General features: G+C 38.1%; 1 protein-coding gene across 6 annotated transcripts in view; it reads right to left on the bottom strand.

Annotated features, from left to right (window-relative positions):
• Positions 1-26,816, bottom strand: part of LOC138761186 (E3 ubiquitin-protein ligase DTX1-like) — a 298,252-nt gene that overhangs the window by 6,398 nt on the left and 265,038 nt on the right. For 5 of the 6 annotated variants that reach the window (XM_069932911.1, XM_069932916.1, XM_069932913.1 and 2 more), the window contains 3 exons: positions 12,520-12,678; positions 3,604-3,765; positions 2,737-2,826 (listed from right to left, as the gene is read on the bottom strand). In XM_069932911.1, coding sequence (XP_069789012.1) covers positions 2,737-2,826; positions 3,604-3,765; positions 12,520-12,678 — 411 coding nt within the window. The remainder of the gene's footprint in view (positions 1-2,736; positions 2,827-3,603; positions 3,766-12,519; positions 12,679-26,816) is intronic. The other variant, XM_069932912.1, reaches the window with a different exon arrangement.

Below are 26,816 nucleotides of genomic sequence, written 5' to 3'. Positions count from 1 at the left end.
TAACTAATATAGCTGCATTAAGAATAAACACTTTAAAAGACAAAAATACTATACTGTTCTTGCACTAAACAAACTTCACTTGCATGAATATATAAATCTTAAAGCATTTTACTTTATTTTCAGTCGTGTTCTTTGAAAACATTTAACCATTGCTGCATCTGCAGCAAAGCTGCCCAAAAGACCAACAATAATATTAGACAATTAATCCCCCCTCCCCCAAGTTTACAGATAAAGCCTCTGACCGGGGTGACTCTTACTAAGCAAGGATAAGGAGACACTTTGAGAGCATCACCCCAACAGCGAGCGGCATCAACCAGCTCTTCATCCTGAGCGACGCCATTGCTGTTTCACACATTTTTTTCAAACAGCTACTATGAACAAAGCACAACCAAAGCCCTTCACTGGGTGGATATTTGCTCCCATCTTTACCAAAATTTTATGTGTTACTTCAGAGAATATTTACTTTTACAATTTTAAACTTTTATTATTTTTAACCTTTTTTATTTTAATATTTAAAATTTATTTTCCTTGATTTAATTTTTTTTAACCAGTTGCTTGAATGCCAGATAGCAGGAGTTTTACTGTATATAAGTCATGAGAAAGAAATAGATCAGATATGTCTAAGCTCTTTTCTTTTATGCACACATTAGCAGTTCCTTGTGTAGCTACAAGGAGACATCTATCAACAGATTCCACATACTTAACCCTTGAAACTTTGAAATGCCCATTGTTATTCTTCCCTGAGCTGATGGCACCACATGCCTGATTTTTTTTCACGTCAGTTTGTTCATTTACCCTGATCCTCACCTGCTGTGAATCCTCTTCATGACTCCTATGTCTTCCATGTTAAATCCCATGACCTTGCATGGATGATTTCTCTTATTTGACTCCACCCCAACCCCAGGCATGTTACATTCATCTCCCAGGTTAAAAATCTTTGGCCTAGTCCAGTTTCATCAGATCCCTCCAGTACACCCTATTGCTAACTAGGTGTCCTGGGTCTGAAGTGTATTGAAAGTACTGAATTCTGGACTACTGCTAAGTGGAGGAACTTCAGAAATCCTGTGCAAATCAATTTTTTTTTAGTTATGTTAAATGCTGCTCTCCCCTCTTCCCTTCACTGCCATCTGCATCACCCCTTTAATAACAATTGATAAAAATAAGACCATAAGACATAGGAGCAGAAATAGACTATTGAGTCATGAGCTGATCCATTTTTCACTCGGTCCCAAAGCTCAACCATCTCACAATAATCATTGATGCCCTGCCCAATCAAGAACCTATCCATCTTTGAACATGATACCAAGCTACAAGTAGAAAATGACCACAGCTTTGTTGCAAGCTGCACTCAATGCTTGGATCACTTGGGGAACTGAGCTCAATGTTCTTAAGTATGATACAAGCTGTCTCATCAGCCAGGATCCTTGATCATGATCTCTAATGGACATCTCACAGTCCCTACAGCAAGAGTAATTTATATACCACCTCTTGTCAGTGCAATAACTGCTGGAGATCTTAATGCTTAATAAGGTCAACCTTCATTCTTGTCGCCCATACTGCTCAATTATTTAATTTAATTTTAATGTACAGATACACCACAGTAACAGACCCTTCCAGCCCAGTTAGTCCTCAACACGACCATAATTGTGATCGAAGGACTGGTCATAACTCAGATTAGCTACGTCAGATTTGCACGTCTTAATGAGGTATTAAAACAATTTTTCCAAAGAATTTTCAACAAATGAATCTTTAATGAAAAATTTCAGCATATGTACAGTATTTTTTTTTAATTGGTTGTACGTGCGGGTGGACATAACTCGCAAAGGTTGTAAGTTGAGAACTAACTGTTGACCCATGTGACTAATTAACCTACAAAATCTGTATGTTGTCTTATGAAATTTCCTTAATTGCAGGAATCAACCACATAAGATGGAGGCTGCTAACCTACTCTGTGTGTCTGAACTTGAGGCTCCTGTACCCAACAGTTCTATGATTTGCAGAGCTGTTGACATGGATCTAGATCAGTGGTTCTCAACATTTTTCTTCCCACTCACATACCACCTTAAGTAATCCTATGTCATTAGGGCTCTGCGATTAGTAAGGGATTGCTTAAGATGGTATGTGAGTGGGAAGGGAAGGTTGAGAATCATTGCTCTAGACCCAATTGTTACTGAAATATTTTGCTTGAGAAAAATTGTCATTGGCCCATTTCCTTTGGAGTTATGAAGCTGTGCACATAATGAGTCAATTAGGTGCGCTTAAAACAGTGGTTTTCAAACTTTTCCTTTCCACCCACATACCATTTTAAGCAATCCCTTACAAATTACAGTGCACCTATGGTATAGGGGATACTTAAAGTGGTATGTGAGTGGAAAGAAAAAGTTGAGAACCACTGATTTAGAGGGAACATGGGCCACATATAGAAAGGTGGGACAAGTGTGGTGAGACATTTTGGAAGGCTTGGGCAAGTTGGACTGAATGGCCTGTTTCTACACGATGACCATGAAATGGCGGATGTGATCATTTTTGGACCAAGAGAAATGTGGAGCTATCATACTCCTGTGTAGTGACTGTTCTGTGATCCAAGATTTGCAATTCACATGCAGGAAAGAGCTTAGTTCAATAATCTTGATTAGATATCAAGTAATGGTTGTTAGTCTAGGTTTCAATTTCAGTTTAATTGATGACTTGAATTTTTGGTAATCTTGAAGCAACACAACAAAAGTTTCTTCTTACCTTGCGGCCTTTCTCATTGTCGGGCAGGTAGCAATGTCGGGGAAAGCCTCTGGCTGTGAACCTTTTCCCTTGATTGGGGTGTTCAACGCCCTTTGAGAATGACCGGGAAAAGAATGATAAGTGAAACTGGATTGACAAGTGAATCATGATTTCCTAAACATAGTGGAGCAATTGAGGTGTAACTTCATGCTCACATTATCTACAAGGAGTCTTATCTGCTAGAAGAGGGCACTAAAATTCAAGAGTGCTGCTAGAATAACTTTTATTTGGGTGATTTTAAAAAAATGTGTCATTCCTTGGTGGTTCCTTCCAAAACACGAGTTTGGAGTGGACAATCCACCCTCATCAGCTTTATACATTAATTGTTTTGTGAAATAAAACCCTTCAACCCACTCCTTCATGCAGACCAAGATGCCAATCTAAAATAATCCCACTTGCATCTGTTTGGCTCATATCCCTCAAAACCTCTCTCCTTCATGTACCTGATAAAAATGTTGCAAATTTCTCTGCTTTCACCTCTACCTCTGGAAAGGTATTCCATCTACCAATCACTCTCTGTATGAAAATTTACTGCTCAGATCTCTATCGAATCCTTCCTCTCTTTCCTTTCTTTAAGCGCATGCCCTCAAGTTTTCAACTCCTACCTTGGCAAAGAGACTAAGATCATCCAAGTCCTTCATAATTTAAAAAACCTTTAAAAATCACCCTCTTGGATCCATTTGCAATGTTTCCCTCCTATCTACCCACAATAACTTTCATCCCCTTGCTAATCATTTGTGTATCACTGCCTTCAAAATGTTCAAAGACTCTGTTCCCACAACAGAGGCACAAAAATATGACAGCTAGGAAACAGTTAAAAGCATTCACCTGTAATCCCGCTGGGATGTCATAGACAATGCGAATTGTTTTGAATTCCGGGTATCCGGGGAGTGAATGCGGGATCAAGTGATATTCCATCTTCCCAGGTGGCTGTGTTCCAGTTTTCTCACCATAGATCGCCTTGCAAGTGGGGCACTGCAGGCTGCCATCCTGAACGGGGACAATCACAATGATTTCCACTATTTTTTTCATTTGCAAGGAACCTGCACAATTTTCTTCTGAGTTCAGAATTTATATGCTGTAATGTACTTTACTCCAAAAACTATATGTTTACGGGGGTCTGTGCGCAATAAATTCTCCTGGTACAATATTACAGATGGACCCTTCAATTTTCATTCCCATTTCTTACTGAGGTTTCGTCACTCCATTCAGACCAATGACCACAGCGCTGGGATGCACATCCACCACTTCCTCATACCTACTATTGACAAATGTAAACTTTCCAACAAGACCCATTTGCTAACTGGGATGAGAGGAAGTGGTTACAAAAAAATTGTAGGCAACTCCTGTGAAGTTTCCATCAACACATCCACAGCATCTGCAAATATGTTGTAGACAGGCTTATCATTTAGTAAAGAACCAACAATTGCATTTTGTTTTTTCCATTCATATTTTGAACTGGAGTGCCACTGACCACCCATCGTGCATTCTTGTCAAAAAAACACAAACGTCTCTGCCTGTCTTGTTCGATAAAAAGGTAAATTTGTTCTTCCCAAAAACCTTCTAATCCTAGGAAAAACCTTCCGCCGTCAATCTGTTGACCAGCCTACACTGTGGGGTGAAATGAATGTTGCGTGGGTATGGAAATGAGAATTGAGAATGCAGTTTTGTTTGATCTGGAATCTGTGGTGAATGGGATCCCTCGGTTAGCTGACAGAAACTACAGGCTGATCTGGTATCCTATGTTGCATGGAATTCTTTCTTTCTTTGGCTTGGCTTCGCGGACGAAGATTAATGGAGGGGTAATGTCCACGTCAGCTGCAGGCTCGTTTGTGGCTGACAAGTCTGATGCAGGACAGGCAGACACGGTTGATCCTAATCATCTCATGGTCAGACATTGTGCAAGAGATGTGAAACTGTTCAAAGGGTACCATGTCACGAAAATGATTTATGGGTGCAGATACTGTTTTATGCATAGAATCGAAATGTTGCTACAGGACATTGCTTTTGTTTTTTAGCTTGGACTTTAAAAGGGATATTTTTAATATTTTTGTTTTTTTCTATAAAAATACGTATCAAAAACATCCATTATATAACTTACAAAACACAACAACCCCTCCCCTCCCTCTTCTTGGAATAAATCTGTACACTGTCAGGGTTTAAAAAAAACTTCCTTGGGACTTATTAGATTGCAAAGTACCCAGAGGCTCGTCTATTTCTTCCCTTGTAAAAGGGGCTTCTAAATTATCTTTTTCTCCCTCTTTTAGTATATGAAGTTCAACATTAAAAAAAATTCTTCCATTTTGTTTTCATCTACTAATTCTGATTTGTATACTTTCATATAGTATTGTCTAAACATGCTATTTATTTCTTTTTAATTATATGTTAAAGTATTAGCTTCTATTTCTATTGCATTTATCATTCTGGTGACTCCTCTGCTTTAACCTGCCAAGATGACACTTTATATGCCAGCTTTCCTAGTTTATAATATTTTTGCTTAGTTTTTTAATATATTTTTTCTATTCTATATGATTGTAGTCTATTGTAACTTTTTGTTTTCTAATATTCTATATTTTTCTTGTTTCTGATATTCTTTTTCCAATTTTGTTATGTCCTTCTCTAGACTTTCCAAGTCTCTTAGATATTCTCTCAAGATTTTTAGTATAAGAAATAATTTGTCCCCTCAGATAAGCTTTAAGCCTATCTCATATTAGAAAACTATTGTCAGTGGAAGGAACATTGTTTTCACAAGTTATTTCTATCTGTCTCTTAATAAATTCACAAAAGTCCTTCCTCTTTAGTAATGTAGCATTAAGGTGCCATCTGTACATATCTTCTTGATTTTCCATTACCCTAATAGTTAAAATCAACTGCGAATGGTCTGATAAAAGTCTTGCCAAGTACTGCATTTTTTACCACTCTGTAGCTGGGCAGACATTAAAAATAAGTCAATCCTTGTATATGAATCAAGTATCCTTGAATAGAATGAGTAGTCTCTTTCTAAAGGGTTGCTCTGCCTCCATATATCAATTAAATTTAAATCCTTCACATGACAGTATCATTTTTGCATTTCTCACTGATTTATTCAATATTGGATCTAAACAAAATTGAAATCAATATATTTTTGTCTTTCCCCTGCAGTTGTTAAAAAGATATCCTTCATAAGACTTCATCATAATTTGGGGAGTAAATATTCATAAATGTCCATGATTCTGCATAAATTTTGCAGTATGCCTTTACAAATATTCCATCTTGATCAGTTAAAGTCTCTTCTATTATTATTGGTATATTTTTATTAAATAAAATCATTATACCTCTTCCTTTTTGATCCAAAGAAAGACTATATTAAGTGTCCCATCCATCCTCTTTAATTTAGCATGTTCTGATTTGGTAAGATGTATTTCTTGTAAAAAGACTATATCTGCATTTAATTTTTTTCAGGTATGCCAAGTCCTGTTTTCTCTTCACTGGTCTGTTAATTCCATTAACATGAAAACTAATAAATTTTAATATTCTAGCCATATTCTTATGTAAAACAATATTTTTAACAGTAAGATTTCTTTGTCTCTAAATTAAAACGATCATTTCCCTTTAAGAAAAACACAATGTCCCTGCCCCGATGGAGACATAGATGTAGAGCCCTGAAAGCTCGCGATAAAAGCCTACGGAATCTGTCGAGGAACAAGAGTGCCTTCCTTTGGGGCCATCTTTGTTTTGCTACTCCTATCCAGGTGCCTTTCTCCCCCTTAGACCAGAGTCTCCGCACTGCTACCACTTCTCCCAGATTTTTTCCCCTTTACTGAGATCACTGTGAATATGTGAGTATATACACTTTATTTTAAACAATGAATACAAAACAGTTTTGTAAGAAAATAAAAAAATGAACTTTTACTTAGTTCCATTATAAATATTTTCACAATCTTCTCCTTTGGCAACCTTGATTTTTTTTAATATATATTTTACAGAAAGTCTTCCACCTTGTTCTTCAAAAATTGCCCATTTCCTTCCGCTACTTCGACCCTCAAAGTTGTCGGATATATCATTGAATATTTCAAATTTTTAGCACGTAATTGTCTTTTCACATCTTCAAATTCTCTTCTTTGTTTAATCAAGGTCAGACTAAAATCTTGGAAAAATAGTACCTTTTCATGATTCACCTTGGGCGGGCCATTGATCTGCTTAGAGTAATCATATGCTGCTTCCAGAATTGTCTCGCATTCTTGGTTGCTTAAAAAATCTCACCAGAACTGGTCCTGGTCTCTGTTTATGGGCTATTCTGGGTCCGAGTGTTCGGTGAGCTCTCTCGATATGCAGCTTTTCTCCAAACTTGTCTTCTCCCAACACATTTTTGGAAAAGGTTCACCAGGTCTCTTCCCTTGATTTCTTCCTTTAGTCCAATAATTCAGACATTATTCTATCAACTAACATTCTCCATATGATCAATTTTGTCCAGCAGACCTTGTTTATCTGACTTGCATACTTTGGATTTTTTTCCCCGAAAGTCTAATTTTTCATATGTTTTCATCAGTTCAAACTCTGCTTGACCCATTCTTTCCATTAGATCTTGAACAATCTCTTTTCTTTTGGTCATTTTTACCATCAAATCTCTCATCTCTATTTCAACATTTAGGAATCGGTTACTCAAATTCTCCATTTTTTTCCAAATGGTGCTCAATTCTTGACCCGACTCCCCAGTTCTACCTGGTTCTGCCACTCCCGTTCCCATTTTTGCACCGCTCCCTTTCGTACTTTCACCCAATGTTCCCAGTTGAATAAGAGCTTCTTCGATCTTTGTTCTCGGCTGCCTTGGCCTCTTCGTACTACATTTATCTACTTTTGATTAAATAAATCTTGATTTTCAAGTTTTGATCATCTACTTAGTACTCTTCATGGAGAGCTCAACCAAAACACATCCCCCTCAAGGGGAAATTCTTGACTCGGGTGTATATTTAGTAGGCAATGGATGGGAGCCCCTGAAAAAGGAATCCACCTGGAGAAACGTCTTCAGCTTTCAACACTTTTGAGTACTTCCAGATTGGTTTGTGTGGTAATGACCAGGACTTAGAAGTTTTTGGACTGGGTCATTGACTTTAGGTGTAGGTGGAGAGTACGGCCAGTAAACTACTGAGAGATGGTCAAACTGACACCTTCTCTATGTTGCAGCAAGAGTTTGAGATTTGAAACATCTGTGCAATTTTTCAATTCTTCTGGAATTAACTAAATGTAGTCCTTAATCTGTAAATATACAGATTGGATCACAAACAATTGCAGTTTTTTTTTATTGGGGAGAGAGCCAGCTGCCTAACCTCCTGTGCAAAGTGGGCAGTACGAGAGCAGGCTATTCTCTTGCTCAAACTTGCCACAAGATGCATCTCTCCCAACGTCATCAGATGTTCGCTTTAATGAAATGAATCCTTAAAAGCCTTCAAAATGAAGATGAGGTTTTCTCAATGCAAAACTCTAGTTTGACACCTGTGGAATTGACATATTGCTTACAATTTGTCCCTTGTTTAAATGAAGCACATTCTACATTTAGAATCCACAAAAACTTTATTTGTGGGTCTTTGAAGGGTACCTTGAATTTCCAACAGTCTCTGCACAGATCGCAAAAAGGTATAACAGAAAAAATATTGAGGATATTGATGTGTTTCAACTGGCAACAAGATTCAAACAAAGTTTTCTGCAAAATAACTATGTTAAAGTGCAAGCAGGTACTTGATTTAATGTGAATAATGGCACTTCAGACAATGCAGCTCTCTCTCAATGCTGCATGGAATGGGAGCCCAGATTTTTGTTCCACTCTGGAAGTACCTGAGTACTACTTACTATGAGCTAGGTACAGGCAGGGTGAAAGGCAGAATGTGATAATTGATCAGATATTTATTCTTATGTAATAAAACATAAATATATTGCACGCTAATTCATTTAGTCTGCCAAAGGGCAACAAAGATTCACCATTAGCATTGTCCAATGCCACTTAGTCAGAGAAAGAGAAGCAAAAGAGAGTCCTTCCAGAGTCACTAAGTGTCCATGGACTCACCTCCAGCACTCCCACAGCCTCTCCAGTTAAAACTCCAGTCCAGTTCAACCATTGGCAATGTGAGCCCAGATTCTAACCTCTGACAAGATGAGGAAGTTTTCAGCGACCTGGGCACTTCAGGAGCTCTCCTTGACCTCTGCATCCTCTTGAATCCTGGTTTGATATCTGGTTCTCATGAGCCAGTTCCCAGCAGCCCTCAGCCTGTGTAGGGTCTTTGCCAGCAAGTCACCAATAGCTCACTGACTGTCCTTCAGCCATAGAGCCCTCACTTATCTCCCACTGAGGTGACTGTCCATGGGGTCGTCTTCTCCTTCTTAAAGGCATTATTCTCCCCATTAGTGGTGCCCTGCACTAGTCTGCTGCTCCCCTGGGGTCGCACCCCTTGAGGCCACAGCCGAACCCAGGCACCACCATCTTGAACCCAAACCCCATGACCACAGGATTTTAAATAAAACACTATCAACTTTAACAGGCCATTTAAAGCCTGTACGAAGCTGTCAGCAGTAGGACTGGGTGGTAGGTATGATGATACGCTGCGGTATATCACTCAGCCAACAGGGGGCCTAGAGACACGACACCTGACCTAATGACATCTGACCACTAGGTGGGCCTAGAGGCCCCTTGATATAAAATTGAGGTCCCGACCGTGCGCTCTCTCGTTTCTTCCCGGGATCACACTGTAAGTACAGCTAGCAGCCAACTAGATATTTATGTGAGTGGAATAAAGCTGTGTTACCCCAAACAGTATCGTGCCTGTGTTTTTCTTTGGTGCAGCCTGCCACAGTAGGTGGTGGAGTGATGTATTTCCGCTCCCCACTGTCCCTGGGTCCACACCAGTGGCAGAACTGCTGTTACAGCAGCGCTACCGTTATTTTTTTACTTTTGGATCGTAGGTTCTGATCTCCACCAAAGGTTTCTATGCAGATCAAAAAGAGAAGGTACCTTCCATTATTAGTGAAAATAACTAAATGTCAACCATTATAGCAGAGAACCGAGAATAATACAGGCCTTTCGGTCCTTGATGTTGTGCTGACCCATATATTCCTTCCTAACAAAAAAGTACTTAACCCTCCCAACCCCATGAACCCTCTTTTTTTAAAAAAAATTCATCCATGTGTCTGGGGGCGTTTGAGAGACTCTTAGACAATGTTTCAGCCTCCAACATTGACCTGACAAGTCATTCCAGGCACCCACAACTCTTTTTACTTAAATTGAAATAAAATTTGCCTCTGACATCACCCCTAAACTTCCCTCCCTTCAGTTTATACATATATTCTCTGGAGTTTGCTGATCCTGCCCTGGGAAACAGGAAACTAACTATCTATGCCTCTCATAATTTTTTTTGAAAACTTTATTTTTCATTTGCATCCATAACAAATGCATTATATATGTTTCTCTTTAATCATACACAACAATAAACAATGCAAAAAGAATACATAATTTTATATTTTCTCCCCCTCCACAAAAAAGTAGGCGGAAAAATGAAAAAAACCTACCTGAATTTGCAATATATAATTCATTAATTAATTAAATTTCAATTTTACAAAATTAATCTTAAACCTCTAAGTTAACTAGGGCGAGTTGGAGCAGGAGAGGTGGATGCTGTAGATGAACTTTTGCCAATGAAATCCATATATGGTTTCCAGATCATGTAAAAGTTTTCTGGTTGATTCTGTAAATTATGTTATTTTCTCTCATAGTATACAATTTTGTAATCCCATTTTCCATCTTTTCAACCCCATACATTGTCCAATTTCCATGTTACTATCATACATTTCTTCACTACTGCTGTTGTTACATTTAGAAACTTCCTCTGATAAATATCTAACTTCATATTATATTACCAAGCAAAAATATTCTCAGATCTTTCAGAATTTGTTGTTTCTTAACTTGTCTCAATAAAGTACTTGTATCCTCCCAGAATTTTTCTACTTTTTCACATTGCCATACCGAATGTAAAAAGATTCCTACCTCTTTATTACATCTAAAACATTGATCAAAGCCATTGGAATTAAGTCCATGTAATTTATATGGAGTATAAAAATTTAAACTGTACCATTTGATATCTGTCATTAATTGTACTTGTTTACACTCTCATAGCATAATTTTGACCCTACTTCTTCTTGAATTTGTATATTCAGATCCCTTTCCCATCTTAATTTAGATGTAAGTAAATATTTTTTTTCTGCATAGTCTCTTACAAATAAATAAATAAATGTATGTATATTTATTAGAGAGAGACAATAATATTTGGGGAGAATTTATAGATTTAGAGTAGGTCACATACATACACACATTTTAAAACAAATTTATTTGAAAGACTGAAGAATTCACATTGCAAAATCTCTGGAGAACGTAAGCACCTTTCAAAAGTAGGTGTTAATTGAACTGACGTCATAAAATGCTTGACCTTTGTCTTGCTGGAGTCATGCTGTTTATCAGTACCTTTTCTGCAAAGTGCTCATAGAAAGGTCACTCCTGGATTTTGTTTATCTAACAACAGATGGGAGCAGAAGAACTCCTGTTGTTTGCTGGAGAAGGTGGGGGGGGGGGTTTCAAGACATGAGTCACATGCTCTCTTTGGAGTTTCAGTTGGAAGAGAGAGAGAGAGAGTTGAATTAACAGCTCAGTCAGTCAGTGTGTGGGACACTGACAAGTAACTGAAAAGTGCAATCCAGAGAAAACTCTTTGAAACTGATGAAAGCAAGTTTCAGAGCAGTAGATGGCTGGAAGTGCTATCTATCTGATATTTCTCTTGAAATAGAGGAAGGAATGGAACTCTGTGATAGCTTGACGAAAGAGGTTACCATCTAGAAGACCCTGATGGGGCAAGTTTCATCAGTGAGACCCTGAGATGACTAGTGGTGGTACCTCAGTTGTGGAAATCCTGGAGCCACAAATATCTCTCTCTGCAAACCCTACAAGAACCTTCCTGAGCGGTAAACATTTACCTTTCAAGCACAAGCCTGGTGAACTTTATACATGTTAAATTCTATGCACAGTATGGTGAGTGCCTGCAACCAGAGAATTTGAAAGAAGGAGAAGTGAGATTGAACTGTGAACCAAATAACTTTTCTTGAATTTACACACAGATTATATACACGTGTGCTTAGAATTAGAAAGGGGTTATTTGGGTTAGTTAAGTATAGAGTTAAGTTAAAGTTTGATTCTATTTTCATGTTTGAAATGGATTAAAAATAACTTTTGTTTTGAAAGACAAAGGCTTAGTCTTGTAGTTCATTATCAACAGCCAGTGCAACTTTTCATTGCTCAGTCAAATTGAGATATTTATATGTAACCTAAGTTTGCTTTCAATTAATAACTTATAATGTCTTCAACACCATATGCTTTTGGTTGACTGTTGGCCAACCAATGAATGATCGTGATTACAGAAGAATAAGAACTAGCTTTCCTCTACCATTTGGTTCCATTAATTAGTTGATGCTGCGTTACAACAAGATACTGTGCATGCCTACAGACCTGGGACTTATTCTTTATAAAACTGATCTTTCAATTCATATTAAAATATGTCCATTTTGCCACTTGTTTTTTTTCCCGTACAAGTTAACATTGAACTCAAACACAGCTGTTTCCTTGACAGAGCTTCTTGGGTCAAGTGACCGAAATTTTAAGTTTGGGTCTTGCAAGCTGAGAAATCAATCAGTCATTGCTTGTGGAGAGGGAGTACTGGTTGGCTGTCTTACCTTGTTGCCATTGTTGTACATGGCTACAAGACACAGGAGATGATACATGTGACTGCATTTACTGAGCTTTCCCACCAGCTCCGATTTCACACCTTTCAGATTCAGGACCCCATCATAGCCTGATGAGCTGACCAACCTCTCCATACAGATTGTGCAATCCTGGGTGCAGAGTAAAAGGACAATTAAAGACGAGGAAAAAAAAATCCAATTCAGCAACTGAAAATCAAGAAACTGCAGATGATCTGAAATAAAAACAGGAAATGCTAAAAATGCTCAGGTCAGACAGCCTCTTTAGAAAGGGAAATGTTAATGTTTCAGGTCAAAGTATCTTTGTCTGAACAGAGCATTTCCAGTATTTTCTGGGTTTTTAAAAAATTCAGCCAAATTAATATCTGTTATCTTGCTATCCATGGAAATTTCTCATTGTTTGCAATGCGAGGCTACCATTGACTATTGACAACTTGGCAGTGGCTACTAAATCAGCCCTTCCTGCATGATATCCATACTGTGGATATATTGATTTTAGCAGTGATTAGAGGTTATCTTACATATAGTTAAATGATCTCAACTAATCTGTATCCAAAGCAGGAAATGTATTAATTTTGACTTCTCTGCAATTTTAATTGGCTGTAAGTTCTATCAAATTTCAAATTGCAAAATATTGATTGAATAGATAAAATACCCTTCAACGAGATGTGCCTCTAACTGAATTGTGGATGGGATGACTATCAACTTTGTCTCTTAAACTCTTGCCTAAGCGCCAGTGGCCATGAAATAGTTAAATGAGCTCACAGAATAAAAACCTGATGCCATGCAATTGGTTGCAGAAGAAAGGTTGAAAGATTGAACTGTGAGCACCTTGGTTCATCACCGAAGGTTGCTGAGATGAAGCTACGTTGAGAATATCTGGCCTCTGAATCTTCTGTGTAGGATTACTGGAGTCCATACTTGTTCCAGTAATGCACAAAGAAACATAATTAGGAGACAAGGAGTCAGGAGTGGCATGGGGTAGGTTGACTAGTATAATTGAGTCAGAATAGGATTGGGTGTATCAATGGAGTCCAAGATAAGCTCTCTAAAATTGGTCAGGTCAGCATGAAGACATGATCAAAGCAGACAACTGTTCTATCCAGTCATGGGATGCATGTGGGGATGGCAAGGTCAGCATTTACTTTGTCTATACATAACCGTCCTTGTTAGTGGTGAACTAGCTTCTTGGTGCTACAAGTCTTGTGGTGAATGATCTTGCACAATACAGTTCAACAGTGAATTCCAAGATGTGGTCACTGTGGGGTTGAAGAAAACAGCAGCTGTTGTTCTTTCATTGCCCCCCCCCCCCCTCACACCTGCTTCATTATTCATTGAGAATGTGATTGATCTTTTACCCCTACAGTGCTTTCCTCCACTCCTTATCCCTTAATGTCCTTAAAAAAAAAGATTGATCTCTGATTATGGTGATGATGTATTAGTCAGGTTTGGATGTGATTTGGAAGTGAAGTTGGTGATGTGACGTTCCCTGGTTGCTTTAGGTGAGGGCAGTCCTGGATGTAGGAGGTGCTGATAGAGTGACCTGAACAATTTGCTACAGTGTATTCTCATAAATGGTTGATGCATCACCTGTGGTGCACCCTGATGAAGGGAATGAAGATTTAACTGGACCCACGAAGCAGGCTGCACATTTCTGGATGACAAGTTTCATGAATATTGTTGTAGCTGCTCTCATCCAGTGATGGATTGAATTCCATTACACTCCTGATTCCTGGCATTAACTGCCTTTTCATTCCTCTGGATGCTGTGTGTGACCCTGCCTTTCTCTGGCCTCTGTGTATTATGCGCCTGACTTGTGCTTTGTCAGTGGTTGAAATGTTTCGGGAAGTCTGGAGTCTCCATTACAAATATTGGCTATTGACCTGCTTACTGCAGCTCCAATAATTATAAATCAAATCCAATCAAGATTATTGTCCAGAGTGAACCATGTCGAATTGTGGGAGATTTAGTTCTTGCTATTCCTGTCAAGAAGAGGTGATTAAACTCTCTCTCCTCTGAAAAAGGGTGATTGCTTGAGACCTGCCTGACAGTAATATTACAAGGCACTACAGAGTCCATGCTTGAACGTTGTCAAGCAATAGTGAAGTGTGGGCATGGGGTATCAAGGGTCATGGACTTAAAACCTTGGCAATCAACAGTAAATTTTGGATTATAAAGAGCAGCCATTCTCAACCTTTTTTCATCCCCCACCCTGGACTCTGCTCAAAGTTTATGGGCCCCTTCCTCGTGAAGCAGTTTATTGCCAGTGCCACGAGCTAGTCAGAGTAGGAATTGCAGGATCGATAGAATGAATATGTGGCTTGAACAGTGGTGTAGGAGGGAAGGGTTCAGATTCTTGGGGCATTGGAATCGGTTCTGGGGCAGATGGGATCAGTTCAAACAGGACGGTCTCCATCTGGGCAGGGCTGGGATCAATGCCCTCGGGAGAGTATTTGTTAGTGCTGTTGGGGAAGGTTTAAACTAATGTGGCAGGGGGATGGGATCAGGAGTAGAGAGACGGAGGGGTTTAGCATGAGGGAAGAAGTCGGAGATAGGAGAGTGAAAAGCAACAGAGGTAGGCAGGTAACTTCAGGGCAAAAATATAAAAGGGCCACTTTACAGCATAATGGTGATAGGGTTAAGGCTCTGGTAAAAACAAGCTTGAAGGTCTTGTGTCTTAATGCAAGGAGTATTCATTATAAGGTGGAAGTGGTGAATGTGGGGTCAATTTTAACATTTAAGAAGAATTTGGACAGGTACATGGATAGGAGAGGTATGAAGGGCTACAGACTGGGTGCAGTTCAGTGGTCCTAGACAACAAAAATGGTTCGGCACAGACTAGAAGGGCCGAAGAGGCCTGTTTCTGTGCTGTAGTGCTCTATGGTTCAATATATATATATATATATATATATATATTTGAATGTGCAGATAGCTGTAAATGACTATGATATAGTTGGGATCACAGACACATGGCTTCAAGGGGACCAAGGCTGGGAGTTTAACATTCATGGATTTTTAATATTCAGGAGGGACAGAGAGGAAGGAAAAGTTGGTGGGGTACCATTGTTGATTAGAGAGGAGTTAAAAGCAATAGAAAGGAAGGATATTAGCTTGAATGATGTGGAATCAATATGGGTAGAGCTGCAAAATGCAAGGGGGCAGAAGACGTTAGTGGGAGTTGTATATAGACCACCTAACAGTCGTAGAGAGGTTGGGGATGGCATTAAACAGGAAATTGGAAATGCGTGCAACAAAGGCAAGGCAGTTATAATGGGTGACTTTAATCTCTATATGGACTGGATGAATCAAATTGGTAAGGGTACTGATGACGACGATTTCTTAGAAGGTATAAGGGATAATTTTCTAACCCAGTATGTTGAAGAACCAATGAGGGACAGGCCATTCTAGACTGGGTTCTGAGTAATGAGGAAGGGTTAGTTAACAATCTTGTTGTGCGAAGCCCTTTGGGCAAGAGTGACCACAATATGGTGGAATTTTACATTAGGATGGAAAGTGACAGGGTTAATTCTGTAACTCAGGTTCTGAACTTAAAGAAGGGTGACTTGAGATGCAAATTGATTAAGTTAGATTGGCAAATGTTACTTAAAGGATTAAAGACAATGGCAAGCATTTAAGGATCCACCTGGATGAAATACAGCGTTTGTTCATCCCAATTTGGAAAAAGAATAACTCAAGGATAACAAGGGAAATCAGGGAGAGTATCAAGTGTAAAGAGGAAGCGTATAGACCAGCCAGGAAAGACAGAATACCAGAGGATTGGGGGAAATTCAGAGTTCTACAGAGGATTAATCAGGAAAGGCAAAAGAGATTATGAAAGTTGGCAGGGAACATAAAAAATTTACTGCAAATGTTTTTATAGATATGTAAAGAGAAATGTGGGTCCCTTGCAGTCAGAAACAGGTGAATTGCTCATGGGGAACAAGGACATGGCAGACCAATTAAATAACTACTTTAGTTCAGTCTTCATTAGGAAAAATATGAATAATCTTCAGGAAATAATAGGGGACCATGGGGCTAATGTGACAGAAGGACTGGGGAAAATAAGTGTAAGTTATGAGGTTGTGTTGGATAAATTGAAGGGATTAAAGGCAGACAAGTCCCCAGGGCCAGATGGTCTGCATCCCAGAGTGCTAAAAGAAGTAGCCCATGAAATAGTGGATGCATTGTTGATAATTTTTCAAAACTCTTTAGATTCTGGAGTAGTTCCTGAGGACTGGAGGGTGGCTAATGTAACTCCACTTTTTAAAAAGGGAGGGAAAAAGAAATCAGGGAATTATAGACCTGACATAGCTTGACATCGGTAGTGGGCAAAATGTTAGAGTCAGTTATTAAAGATGTGATTGCAGCACATCTGGAAAGTGGTGAATTCATTGGTCAGATCCAGCATGGTTTTATGAAGGGAAAATCGTGTCTAACTAATCTTATTGAATTTTTTGAGGATGTAACTAGTAGAGTGGATAGGGGAGAACCAGTAGATGTGGTTTACCTGGATTTTCAGAAGGCTTTTGATAAGATCCCACACAGGAAATTACTATACAAACTTAAGGCACACGGAATAGGGGATATGGTATTGAGGTGGATAGAGAATTGGTTGACAGATAGGAAGCAAAGAGTAAGAATAACTGGGTACTTTTCGGAATGGCAGTCAGTTACTAGTGGGGTACCACAAGATTCAGTGCTGGGACCCCAGTTATTTACGATATATATTAATGATTTAGATGAGGAAATAGAAAACAGCACTTCCAAGTTTGCAGACGACATGAAGCTGGGTGGGATTGTAAGCTGTGTAGAGGCTGATAAGAGTGTGCAGGGTGACTTGGACAGGTTGGGTGAGTGGGCAAATGCATGGCAGATGCAATATAATGTGGATAAGTGTGTGGTTATCCACTTTGGAGGAAAGAATGGGAGGGCTGAGTACTATCTTAATGGTATCCAATTAGGAAAAGGGGAGATGCAAAAAGACCTGGGTGTCGCTGTGCATCAGTCATTAAAAGTGGGCATCCAGGTGCAGCAAGCAAGATGAATGGTATGTTGGAGTTCATATCAAGAGGATTTGAGTACAGAAGCAGAGAGGTATTGATGCAGTTGTATAGGGCCTTGGTGAGACCTCACCTTGAGTATTGTGTTCAGTTTGGTCTCCTTATCTGAGGAAGGACATCATTTCCATGGGGAGAGTGCAGAAAAGGTTTATCAGATTGATACCAGGGATGGCGGGACTTGCATATGAAGAAAGACTAGAACGACTGTGCTTGTACTCGCTGGAGTTTAGACAATTAAGAGGAGATTTAATAGAAATGTTCAAAATTCTTAAGGGATTTGACAGGCTAGATGCAGGAAGATTGTTCCCAATGTTGAGCAAGTCTAGAACCAGCGGTCACAATTTAAGGATAAAGGGGAAGTCCTTTAGGACTGAGATGAGGAAGAATTTTTTTACTCAGAGTGTGGTGAATTTATGGAATTCTCTGCCACAGGAAGTGATTGAGGCCGGTTCCATAGCTATATTTAAGTGAAAGTTAGATTTAGTACTTGTGACTAGATATGGAGAGAGAGCAGGAACAGGGTACTGAGTGGATGATCAGCCATGATCGAAATGAATGGCGGTGTAGGCTTGAAGGGCCAAATGGCCTATTCCTACACCTATTTTCTATGTTTCTATGGTTTCTTCCATTCTTCTCTCCTTCTGACTCCATTAAAATATTTGTTACGTCAGATGAAAAGTAAACAAAACTTTCACTTAAACATCGCGGGGCCCTTGGGCTGTTGGGTCCCCGTTGAGAATAGCTGCATTAGTGGATGGAAATTCGCTGATAATCTGAAACTATTGGTCTTCTCCTTTGAATAATTCCTGCATTGATGTCATGGGGCTGGGATAATTAATCTCCATCAACCAAAACATCTTGATGCAGGGCTCCAACCTGAAACTTTGCCAATTCTTTTTCTCCCTGATGCTGCTCAACTCACTGAGGTCCTCCATAAGATTGGATTTTTTTTTTGGCTTCAGATTCCAATATCAGCAGTCTCTTGTCTCCAATCATAACATCTACTTTTATGATCTGTGTAACTCTAGCTTGTGTTCCCCATTCCCACAATTTGATAATTTCTATCAGAATGTCCCGATGAATGGTTTCCCCTTTTGTATATATGTAGACCTGGTGTAATGAACAAAGCCTAGGGGAGAAGAGTAATTTGATAGAAATACAAAAGATTTTTTACTTTATTTGGTGATGGGAACATTAGTTAGCTGATTGGATTTGTCCTGCTTTGTTTTTATATGGATACAGGACAAGAACTGCGCAATTTGAATTGATGCTCAGATTGGTACTATGCAGGAAGAACTTAGAAGGATCGGTGACTCAGCAAATGGGCAATTTTTGATCTTGTAGACTTTGCTGAGTCCAATGTTCTTTGACGAGAATATGAAGAAATTGAATTGGCTGATGTTTGGTTTCTACCCATATTGCTTATTTTAAGGGCTTTGGCCTTCTCTCTGACATGTATTTATTGAGCTCCATCATTGCTGGGGATAGGAGTTGCACACAACCACTTCCTTGTATTAACAGTGTAATTGTCTTCCACCAATCAAGGAGGGATGTAGTAGAACTAGTTTCATCTGCTCTTTTAATTGTAGGGTCTTTTGTCTTGATTCCAGTGGTGATTGGTTAGTTCTCTGAAGATAGGTTAAGCAGAGTGGGTCTATAATTTGAGTTTGGAAGGAAAAGTGATTTAAATCAAATTTCTTAAGTGGCTTAACACAACAGGTGGAGAGCTGATGCTTCTCTTGGAACTGTGTAGAACTAAGGGAAGTGTCAGCTAAACAGGACAGTTCATCAAGAGAAGAAATGTCTTCACCCAATGGATATTGAATTTTTGGAACTTTATGATGGCTGCAGATATTTAGTTGAGTATATTACAGATTGAGACTGAGATTTTTTTTTGATATTAATGGAAATGAGCAATATGGGCTTAGTGCCAAACTCTGCCATATTTTTAAAAGAAAAATTTGTCATGCTTTCACTGAAAGGCATTGCAGGCACAAGTAATTAAATGAAATGCTACGACTTCAGTTACAGATGTCCTTATTGCATTGCAGGGAGAGCTTGTAGGTATTTGTTAAGCCACTAACTAACCTATTCCATAGCCACTAAAGAGCACTTGTGTACTCAAACAAACCTTGCATATTTAAAACCACATAATTTTTACAAATATCATTACATATTGCAGCAGATGTTATAAATAGTTTGTTGAAGGCACATATTTCAGATGAGAACTCACTTTAATATTGAATTCTATAGAGACAACAATTATTAGTTTATGAATCAAAAATTCACTGTTCAATAACCAAGTACTTAGAAGTCATCCAGTGTGGCTTTGAATGTGCTCCTTGGTCAAGTATTTAATGCCACTTGATACAAACCACAGGAATGAGGGAGAATAGTCGTCAACCATAAGGAATTATTTGTACCAGTCCATCTGAGGCAAAAACCCTTTAGCTCTGTTCACCATCCTTCCTGAATAACTGATTCCAAGTTTAGGTCTCCAACAAATAATTTCTTGTTCCATGATCATTTGGGAATGCAGTGCTTCTGGCATTCTATCTAATAGACTATGTGGCAATGGAACATTTCAGTCTAGAGCAGTGGTTCTCAACCTTCCCTGCCCATTCACATACCACCTTAAGCAATCCCTTACTAATCACAAAGCACTGATGGCTTAGGGATTACTTAAAGTGTTACGTGAGTGAAAAGAAAAAGGTTGAGAACCACTGCCCTAAACTCGAGGCTTTTCTGTCTTTCTTCAACAATTTATTTTTTTTATTCATTTTTTTTCCAGGATATAGGCATTGCCTTTCTATTTACTGTCCATGAATGTGATTCTGCCTTGAACACTTGTCGTCCTTCTGACTTTTGAGGAAAGATATTCTGGATTTAGACTGAAGAAATAGTGACATAGTCCAGATCAGGGTGGTGGTGTATTAGGAGAGGAACCTGCAGATGGTACAGGCCTTAGGCTTCAGAGGTTTTTTTTTGGAATAACCTGAGTGAGTCATTACAGTGCAATTCATGGATGATGGCCAATGTGAAACATTTGTGAAGGGAAATAAATCTTGAAGATGTAGTTGCATACCCATCAAGCAAACTGCTTTGTTCTGGAGAATAATGAGATTCTAGACTGTTCTTGAAAATCCCGGTAGGTGGAGAAAACTTTATTCATACTCCTGGCTTGTGTTTTGAATATGATGGTGAGCCTTTGGGATGTTTGCAAATGTGTCATTTGCCATCAGATAATTCTGTCTCTGACCTCTTGTAGCCAATTAAGTAGTTTCTGATCAATAGTGAGCCTGGGAAGTTGATGCTGGAGGCCTTGCATGGAATGTCAATGGTAGTGATCAAACCTCCTCATTAGAGATGGCCATGCAAATGTAACTTATCACTTCTCAGATTGTCAGGATGCTTACTGTTGGCATGGACTTTTCATGGAAGATGTAAATGGAATTGAACAGTTTACAATCTAAGCTTGCAGAGGAAGGTCATTCATTGGATAGGAAAGGCTTAGAAGGATATGGGTCCAATGGAACTAGTGTTGTCAGCATGGATAAGTTGAGCCAAAGGGCCTATTTCCATGTTGAAGAGCGTTATGATAGAGAGTTGGGCCTAGGACCCTTCATGAGAAATTCCTTTTTATACAAAATTATTAGTGATGTCCTGGGCTGACCAAACGGGATTTATAAAAAATAGATATGCATCAGATAACATTTTGCGTTTAATAACTTTGATAAACAAATCTAAATCTCAGATGAATTATCCAATAGTGGTTTCACTGGATGCAGGGAGAGCTTGTAGGTTTTAGAGTGGAATGGAAGTTTTTGTTTAAAATACTTGAGAAATTTTGTTTTGGTTCTTCATTTGTTGGATTGATAAAGGCTTTATATAATAGTCCGAAGGCTAGAATTGCTGTCAATGGGCGGATTTCAGAATCTTTTAATTTAACAAGGTCTACTAGACAAGGATGCCCATTGTCGCCTGCTTTATTCGCTATAGTTTGGCATAATTAATACGCCAAAATGAAAATGTTAAAGTATGAGAGTTTTGAATGAGGAATATAAGATTAATTTATTTGCTGATGATGTTTTATTATATTTGGTGGATCTGGATATTTCTTTACCAGCAATTCAAGAATGTTTAGAAAATTATGGTCAATTATCTGGTTATAAAGTAAATTAGGCCAAAAGTGAAATTCTATCAATTTGTAAAGATGATTATTCAATATGTAAAAGTATTACCAATTTGAAGTGGACTACACAAATTAAATATTTAGGAATTAATGTTAATACGAAATTTCAAGATTTATATTCAATTAATTATCTTCCTTTAATAAAAAGGATTAAATTAGATTTGATTAGGTGGAAGGATTTACCTTTGGGTTTATTAGGGAGGATTAATACTATAAAAATGAATATCTTTCCCCGAATACAATATTTGTTTCAATCAATTCCTTATTTTTTAAACAAAAGTTTTTTTAAGGATTTATATAAAGCAATTAGAGACTTCTTATGGAAGGGAAAATTTCTGAGGGTAGCGATGAGAAAGTTGATGTGGGATTTCCAATTTGGAGGTTTAAGATTACTGAATTTTCAGCATTATTATGAAGCAGCTCAATTTAAATTTCTTAGTGCATTAATGAATATGGATGATTCGCCCAGTTGGGCAAAGGTAGAAATGGCGGTTATTTTAGAAAAATTTCCTCATGAGTTTTTGTTTCGATGGAATAAAAATTTATTATGAACTTAAGATGTACCAATATTGAAGCATTTATTGAATCTATGGACAAGTAAACTTAACAAATTGGGGCTCAAAAATAAATGGTCTTGATGATTGCCATTATATAATAATCAACTTGTTCCTTTTAAGGTCTCCAATATCACCTTGAAACAATGGGAAAGGAAGGGAATAAAAAACTTATCTGATTGTTTTTCTGAGGGATGTTTTTGTTCTTTTGATGAATTACAAAGGAAATTTGGTATTAGTGGAAATTCTGTATTTGTGTATTATCAATTAAGATCTTTTGTAAAACAGATATGTGGTCGTCATATGATCTTACTGCCTGGTTCTAATTTTGAGGAATATGTACTTTCAATACCAAAAAAGGGATATATATCTGATTTATATTGTATTTTACAAGAAACTGAAAGTAAAAAAGATTGGGATAAAGATAAGTTGAAATGGGGAAAAGATTTAGGTTTTACAATAGCTGAAGAAGCCTGGATGGAAATTTGCCAGAATAGTATTTGGAAATTGATTAATGCTAGATTAGTGATGATTAATTATAATTTTATACATCAATTATATTTAACACCGGAGAAACTAAAAAAGTTTGGCCTTAGTAAGTCGGATTGCTGTTTTCGTTGGGACCAGACGGCTGATACTATTTTGCACACTGTCTGGCTTTGTGATCGATTGCAACAGTTTTGGAAAGGTATTCAATCTATACTTAATAGTTTATATAATATCTGTCTTGTATTAGATCCTGATATATTTTTATTAGGGAATATGCAATCACTAATTGATTTAGGTTTAAAGGATTATCAGATTTCCTTTATCTATTTAGCTTTAGCTGTGGCCAAGAAATGTATAGCACTTACTTGGAAAGAAATCCTGTTTGACCATGGAAAGGATATCCTTTTCAGTTCAGGATAGGATGTCCTGTTATAGGTTAAAGTGGACTCCGTTTGTTAAATATATGCATTTAAGTTTGCTTTAAATATGTTTTTAAAAGTGATATTTTAGCATTGATAATTTTTTTTTTGTTAGTATCTTTACTTGTTAGGTTTTATCTTTTTTTTGTAAGTGGGCTTTTTTATATGATGTTCACTTTATTAACTCTTCACTCTTTATTTGGGGGGGGTTAGACTAATTTTAAGTTAGGTTATTAATGTTGTGTAATAATTATTGAGGGGGGGTTAGTTTATTTAGTTTACCGATGTGGTACTGTAATTTTATTTTACTTTTATTCTTTTTAAATGTAATCTTCTATTTTATTCATGTTATAAAATCTTAAAGTTTAAAAAAAATTTAAAAAAAAAGTGATGTCCTGGGCCAGGATAATTGAATGCCATAACCACGACATCTTCCCTTGATGTCCAGTGACATTGGCTTCACCAGGGCTGCTTGATCAATTGCTGCCTCTAGTTATGGACATTACTTTTCATGTTGTAGTGCAATGCTTCCCCAGTAGCTGCAACGTTACTTTCAATTCACGTTGGAATTTTGCATTAGTCCTAATTAGGATCAGGGTTGTGATGAGATCTGGAGTTTAGTCATTCTGGCGAAAATGAAGCTACGGCTGATTAAATGATGCTCTCCATTACTTTGCTGCTAATTGCAGACTGACTGGGTTGGAGACGTGGGAGTTGATAATTATTCAGATTGCATTTGTTCTGCCCCTTGATGAACGCAGTGCCTGGGCAATGTTTCAGTGTCTGATCTATGCCAGTCTTGCACATGACTCGAAGTAAAGTTGGCTTTGGAGCACAGAGCTTCAGTAATTCAGCGAGGACGCTGCCTGGACTCGAAACCTTTGCTGTATTTAGTGGCCCCCAACTGTCCCACAATATTGTGTAGAGTGAATTGAAATGGTTTAAGCCTGGGTTTTGTAATGTTTGGAAATTTGGATGGAAGGTGCTCATCCACTTGGCATATTTGGCTAAACATGGTGGTGAATGATTCAGCCTTGTTTTGGAAGCACTCCTTCAAATACAACCACAAAGATGTGGAATATTCTTCCTAAGCCACTGTGCATTAACACTTTTAAAAGAAAAAGTTCTTATAACTCAATCTTAATTTAATAGAACATTGAACAACAGTAAAGGGCATTAGCCCGCAATGCTATGCTGATCTAGGTAAACCTATACAATGTAATCCTGTGGTTCTCAACCTTTTCCTTTCCACTCACATACCACCTTAAGTATTCCCTAATGCCAAGGGTGCTCAGAAAGGGATTTCTTAAGGTAGAATGTGGGTGGAGAGAAAAATAAGTTTGAAAACCACTGTTTTAATCATACCTAATTGACTCATTATGTGCACGGTTTCATAACTCCAAAGGAAATGGGCCAATGACAATTTTTCTCAAGCAAAACATTTCAATAACAATTGGGTCTAGAGCAGTGATTCTCAAACTTCCCTTCCCACTCACATCCCTCCTTAAGCAATCCCTTACTAATCACAGAGCACTTATGGCATAGAGATTACTTAAAGTGGTATGTGGATGGAAACAAAAAGGTTGAGAACCACTGATCCTATCCTTCCCTATCTCACAATGTCCCTATTGTACCAGCCTCTACCACCCACATCAATGCATTCCAGATAACCACCAGTCTGTGTATATTTTTTTAAAAAAAGCTCTTGACATCTTCCTTAAACTTTCCTCCACTCATCTGAAAGCAGATGTCCTCTGCTATTTACTATTGTTACCCTAGGAAACTGGCTCTCTACCCTATCTATACCTCTCATAATCTTGTATCTTGTTTTCAATTAGAACTCTAAGCACTTTTTGCCATGTGTTCGAGTGACGCAGCTCAGCACATTTTTCTAGGTTCAAGACCCTTTACGGAAACACAATCTTATAAAATGGATAGAAAATGACTTGGCAATTTTGATGTCACTGATCATGTAAATCAATAAGATGATTAAAATCTGTATTATCCAATAAAGTTCAACAAAATAGAGATAACATTGCAGGCCCTTGATTTACTTGCTCCGCCTTGATGGAACTGTCAATTTGCTAATGGCTTTGAACGTGATCATTAAGAAGTTATGTACAACTCTTTGGCTTTTTAAAGATGTATCTGCTGTCAAATTTATCTCACATTACAATAATGATACCCAGGAAATATTCCATTGGCTTTGGAATGTCTAGAGGATGTGAAAATCATTTGTTTAAATGTTAAATCTTTCTTTGGTGGCATCAGAAGGATGGGACGGGGTGGGGGGGGGGGGGTGTGAGGACACTGGGAATAGATTTCATTACCAAATAACTTATTTATTTTCATTTTTGTAAAAATGCAAACTATTATACACCTTTACAGAGATGGCTAGCAACAGGATCACAGTCAAAATAAAATTGAATTGTATTTGTAAAATTAGTTTAATACAGGATGCACCACTTAATATCCACGGTAAGTTGGGTGCTATGCAGTATATGCTATATACTTCTTAGCAAAGCTAAATGGCATACTGAACTTAAGTTTTAAAAAAATTTTCACTTTTAAAATTTTTATGTAAACACTTTCTTAGCCTGTATCACACACAATTTAACAAAGAGGACCAGGATCATCCACATCCTCATAGTGTTCCACTGGAAGAGTTTCAGGTCGAATAACCTCCGTTGATGAACTGTCACTCTGTATAAATAACGAGGTAGTGAAATGGATTCAGCAGTGGTTGGATGGAAGGTGTCAGAGAGTAGTGGTAGAAAATTGTTTGTCCAATTGGAGGCCGGTGACGAGTGGAGTTCCTCAGGGTTCGATTCTGCATCCACTATTGTTTGTTATATATATTAACGATCTGGATGTAGGGGTAGAAAATTGGATAAGCAAGTTTGCGGATGACACAAAGATTGGTGGTATTGTGGACAGTGAGGTAGATTACCGTAGATTAAAAGGTGATTTAGGAAGGCTGGAGGTGTGGGCTGAGAAATGGCTGATGGAATTTAATACAGAGAAATGTGAGGTGCTGCATTTTGGAAAGGCAAATTTAAATAGGTCATATACATTGAATGGTAGACAATTGAGGAGTGCAGAGCAACAAAGGGATTTAGGAGTTATGGTAAATAGTACCCTCAAGGCTGATACTCAGGTAGATGGTGTGGTGAAGAAGGCATTTGGAATGTTGGCCTTCATAAATCGGAGTATTGAATTCAAGAGTAGGGAGGTTATGATGAAATTGTACAAGGCATTGGTGAGGCCAAATTTGGAGTACTGTGTACTGTTTTGGTCACCAAATTATAGGAAAGATATAAACAAAATAGAGAGAGTGCAGAGAAGGTTCACGAGAATGTTGACAGGATTTCAGGGTCTGAGTTACAGGGAAAGGTTGTGCAGACTGGGGCTTTTTTTCTCTAGAGCGTAGAAGATTGAGAGGGGACTTGATAGAGGTGTTTAAGATTTTAAAAGGGACAGAGTAAATGTGGATAGGCTTTTTCAATTAAGAAAGGGGGAGATTCAAACTAGAGGATATGGTTTAAGATTGAAGGGG

This window comes from Narcine bancroftii, chromosome 4 (assembly GCF_036971445.1).
Source record: "Narcine bancroftii isolate sNarBan1 chromosome 4, sNarBan1.hap1, whole genome shotgun sequence".
In the NCBI taxonomy this organism is placed as follows: domain Eukaryota; kingdom Metazoa; phylum Chordata; class Chondrichthyes; order Torpediniformes; family Narcinidae; genus Narcine; species Narcine bancroftii.
This window is presented reverse-complemented; position numbering and strand designations above follow the sequence as displayed.